The following is a 4,957-nucleotide window of genomic DNA, read 5'->3' as shown; positions in this document are numbered from 1 at the left end:
CTAAAAACCTTCCAGAACTCTATCCATTTCCAACAGGTCTTGAAAAACACCACACTTGTAGATTTAAAAATACACAAAATTTGATTTGCATTATACTTTACTATGTTTGGGGCCCTCCTAATTTCGCCTCTATTGTACAGGTTTCTTGAAAGATGAATTTATCATCTTTCAATCTCTAGTTGAACTTTTCTGAATTAAATGGAAAACTGGTTCCAAACCCAAATGGTGCTTTCTCCGGATGGGAAATTGTCATAGGCATGCATATCTATCAATAAAATGGCTTCTATGAAATAGATACTCACTGTGATGCCAAGATGTAAGACAGAATCGGGTCTGAGAAGGTGAGCTGGAGCTGGTGAGGTTTCTCTGCATTGTCCCAACCATGGAATCGATGCTGTTTGGACTTCTTTCTCACCCCGAATTAGATCTAGATTTCATTCTAGTAGTTTGGGGCACATTAACGGTTCCCATGGCCTTGGGGCTCTTACAGAGTATCCTTTGGGCCTTCAGTTGAAAGAGGAATTATTGAGACTTCCCCTAACACCCAAGGTCTAGTGACTCTTATTTTTGCCTACCACATATGAGGTTATTAGTGAATTATCTCTCTTAAATGGAACATTAGCGTATCCTGTGGGGCATTTAACTAGACTTAATTTATTCTAGTCCTGTACTCCACACACTATCACACCACGTGACGTAAGTATTCGATAAGTGAATGAACCAGTAACCTCTGCACACCTGCTAAAAGGTAGGCTGATCCATTGGTTGTAATTTCTACCTGTCAAACCAGGATTTTAAGACCTATCAGTCAGATTAAAATAAAATCTTAAGGCCAAACAATATAGTCTGGGCTAATGGATAAACAAAACTAGCTTAAATATATGACTTGATATTAAAGGCCAGAATTTAGCAGACTCTGGCATAAATAAGCGCTTAATTCGAGCATAAATATTAGATCACGTGCTTGGCTAGGAGCCTCGGGGCAGTAATGTCATTTACAAGAGTAGTTGAGGCAAATGTATTGCAAGTTGAAAGGATGCCTGATCAATTTAGTGGGAGGCTTATTCGGGGTTGGGGGAAGAATAAAAGAAAGCCCGGGGATGCAGCTCTGTGGTAGCATGCTTGCCCAGCCTTGAGGGTCCTGGTTCCACAAGTACCTGGCAAACGGGCTGTTTGAGAGCTTTGGGCTCACACGCAGAACCCATCCGCGATGAACGTCAGCCCCCTTTCGGGAAACTGCTCAAAATGTCCACCACAAACGCCCACAAACGGGCTCTCTCCCAGTACCACAGTGGAAGCTCGCCATAGGCAGTTTGTTTCCAGCGCCAAGGGACCCGGAAACCCTGAAGCGAGATTGACACGAGCCTCGCCCAATGGCAGAGCACACAAAGGCGGGCCTTCGCGTGCACGTCCAATCGGTTAGCTCCCTGGAAGGCCAAGGCGGAAGCGGCCGCCATGGAGGCGCTCGTGCATCATGTGGAGCGCTTCTCCGAGGTCCTGGCCGTGTCGTGTGGGCCGCTGGTGCGCTCCTGGGATGCAACGACCGTGCGTAGGGCGCTGCAGTGGGCGCGCTATCTGCTCCACGTGTACCGACGCTTCGCGGGCCGCGGCCGCGCGCGGGAGGCGCTAGAGAGGCGGATCCAGTCGCTGGGCGGGCCGCCCGGGCTGCGCAGCTTCGCGGCGCTGGAGTTCGGGGACGCGCGCCTCGCCCTGCGCCTGCTGCGGAACCGCGCGCTCGCGCCCGCCGCCGCCCACGCGCTGCCGAGCCTGCTCTTCCCCGGGCCCGGCGCGGACAGCGAGGACGACGCGCCGCAGTCGCGCCTGGCGCTCGTGGCGCGCCGCGGGAGCGCGCTGCACCTGCTGCTCCGCCTCGGCGGGGACGCGCCCCGGCGCGCGCTACTGCGCACGCACGCGGAGCTCCTGTGCGCGCGCCTGCACGAACTGGGCGGCGCTGCCCCGGCGGCCGGGCGCGAGCTCCTCGAGACGTTGTGGGCCCGGGGGCCTCGGGAGCACGTGCTGAACGTGGCGGGCGAGGCGCTGCTGCGCGATGTAGACCCGCAGCCCGCTCACGCCGCAGACTCTGCGGGTGCAAAAGAGACACAGGAACTGCTGCGGTGGCTTCTGGACAGCCCCGAGGTCTTGACCGCCTTCTGCCGCCAGCTGCCCGCTGTGCGCCTGGCCTCCTTGGCCGGCCGCCACCCCACGCTGTGTCGCGCCTACCTGGGCTTGCTCACAGTCTGGGCCACGCAGCTGCGCTATGACCTGCAGAAGGGCTTCTGGGTCCCCACGCAGCCTGAGGACATGCCCTGGGAGGAGTTGTGCCTCCGGCTGCAGAGCCTGTGCCAGGCCCCACCACCCCTGCAGGAAGAGGTACTGGAGACTGTGCGCACCAACAAGGCGCTGGATGGAGACTTCGAGGTTCCCGGGATGAGCATCTGGACGGACCTACTGCTGACCCTGCCTGGTGGTGCTTAACTGAGTATGGGAACATGTGAGGTTCTTAAGTCCCAGGCCGAGCATCTGGACAGACCCACCTCACAGGGAGGGATAGAGGAAACAGCAGACATCTCAGCCAAGCCTCCACACTCTGGTGTCCTGTTACTACCTGACTATATATACAGTTTACAAAGTGTCAGCGTTTTCACCAATGCCCTGTGCTACATGGTCCCCAAACCTAATTATTTAGGTGCCAAGTTTAAGTGGTTCGTAACACAAGCACAAATATTCTTTGAGTTTTCTAGATTCCGGAAATAGTGTTATTTCCCTTACGATGGTGGGTCCAAGATCTTGGCCATGTTGGGCAAGTGCTTCACCACTGAGCTACATACCTTCCCTTGGAAGAATTCTTAAAGCCATGGAATTTTCAGCTTGTTTTGTATAAAGCTAACTTGTAAGAATACTAAAAATAGATACACCTTTTAAAGGAAAAACGATTGACTTTTCTTGTTTACTGACTCTTTACTGGTGAAAAGCTTTGTTTAACCAGAAACACGAGGTAGAATCAAAATGTTAGTTTCAAAGCTGCCTAGCTATAGTCAAAGTCTAGATGTGCCTTCCTTAACCTGTTCGCCAGCCTTAATGTGCATCAAAGCTGTGTGTTCAGAAAGTTCTGTCCCTCGTTTGTAAAAGTCACTACTCTCAGAAGTCAACATAACAGCGAATTATAGCATTTCTTGACTGCACACATAGTGTTTAGAGCTAGTAAGTATCCTTTTGGGGATTTCGATTGGATGGTAAAGAGATCAAACTAGTAAGTTAATGGCACTTGTGCCATTAATCAGGTTGAGTTGGCTCTTTTTCCTCATAGTTGCTGGATGGAGACTATTTGGAGTGTTTGTGACTAAGAACCCAACTTACATCTTCTAGATTCTGACAGGATTCCTTTGTGTATTTACACAGGAGTGACAACTCAGCCACATTCGTTATATTTTCAGCACTTTGGGACATTTTCCTACTCATTTTTTTTTTCTGGTCACTCTCAGCAAGGTATACACGTTCCTTTTTCTCCTGGACCCTTGGCAGCATTTATTATTATTATTATTATTTTTTTTTTTGTTTTTCGAGACAGGGTTTCTCGCATTTATTATTTTTTATGAAGCTAGTCAGTTTCCGAGTTCTGTTTTGATGTTTTGGGGTCTCTGTTGCTGAAGTTAGCCTAGAACTCACTGTCTGCCCATGCTAGCCTCAGAGTCCTGCAGTATTCTCCTGCCTCAGCCTCCTCAATGCTGAGTGTGAACCAATACATATACCTGAATTCTGTGTTTCCATGGTTTTGATATTTTAATATTGTTGCATCTCACTCATAACTTATTTTCTGTTTTATTTTTGTTTGTTACAGGAGGAAACTAAGTTTCATATAGTAAAGGACATCTTGATTCTCTCACAGTTTTATCACTTCCGTTTCAGATGATTTTGTGGGTTCCAAGATTGTGTTTCCATTTACTTATTGGCTTTTGTTTATTTATTTTGATTTTAGGATTGTTTTGGGAAACACCTCATGGTGTTAAACATTTTAATGTGTATTTACAAATGCATGCCTGACACTAGGTTTCGATCCTAATACATGAACTAGCTTTGTGGGAGCTTAGCCTGTTTGGATGCTCACCTTCCTGGGCCTGGATGGAAGTGGGAGGACCTTGGTCTTCCTGTAGGGCAGGGAATTTGGACTGCTCTTCAGTATCGAGAGGGAGGGGGAATGGACTGGGGGGAGGAGAAGAGGAGTGGGGATGGGGGAGGGGAGTGGGGGGAGGGGGCAATGTGTGGGAGGAGGGGGAGGGAAATGGGAAACGGGGAGCAGTTGGAAATTTTAATTAAAAAAGAATAAAAAAAAAATAAACAAATGCATGCCTGACTCCTGTTGAAAGGTGGTTTTGCTGTCCACATGATTTTCAGTTAACGTCCAGTGTGTTATTCATCTCTCCTGTTGGTAAAGAAGGGAAGCAATCCTCAGGCCGCAGCTCCTTTGTAAGTGGACTTCTTTTTATTTTAAAGTGATCCTTGGTTCAACATCCACGTCCCCAACACTTCCTCCATGTTCCTATTGTTTCTAATCTGTCCTCTGACTGGTTGGGCCTATACTAGGTTTAAGCTACCCATATCCTAAAGCTGTCCCCTGGCTGTCTCCTTGTCATTTTGCTGCTGTGGAAACTGCTGGTCTCATGTGACCCATTTGCTGGTACTGGATATTCTGCCCCAGATTTTAACCTGCAAATGACTACCCAGCCTTGGGGAAATTTTTTCCAAATTCCACTGCAGTTACACTGGCTTGGGGCACCTTGTGAATAAGTAGAAGTAGGCTCTACATCATATTTTCCCTCTTCGTGGGCTGACGTCAGTGTGCTTTAGTGAATTACCTGGGACCAGGACTGGAGGGGTCACCTGCCTAGCCACTAAATATGCCTCCCTTTATTCAAATGATTGTTTAAGGCTGTGACTATCTATTTATGTTATAACAATG

The 4,957-nt window shown here is 48.8% G+C and overlaps 1 protein-coding gene across 1 annotated transcript; it reads left to right on the top strand.

The window, feature by feature from the left end:
- The first annotated feature begins 873 nt into the window (after positions 1-873).
- Positions 874-4,164, top strand: Fancf (FA complementation group F). Its single transcript, XM_057756217.1, has one exon. The coding sequence runs from the start codon at positions 1,456-1,458 to the stop codon at positions 2,473-2,475; it is 1,020 nt and encodes a 339-aa protein (XP_057612200.1). The 5' UTR covers positions 874-1,455; the 3' UTR covers positions 2,476-4,164.
- The last annotated feature ends 793 nt before the right edge of the window (positions 4,165-4,957 follow it).

This window comes from Chionomys nivalis, chromosome 23 (assembly GCF_950005125.1).
Source record: "Chionomys nivalis chromosome 23, mChiNiv1.1, whole genome shotgun sequence".
Classification (NCBI taxonomy): domain Eukaryota; kingdom Metazoa; phylum Chordata; class Mammalia; order Rodentia; family Cricetidae; genus Chionomys; species Chionomys nivalis.
The sequence above is the reverse complement of the archived record's forward strand: the minus strand, read 5'-3'. Positions and strand labels throughout refer to the sequence as shown.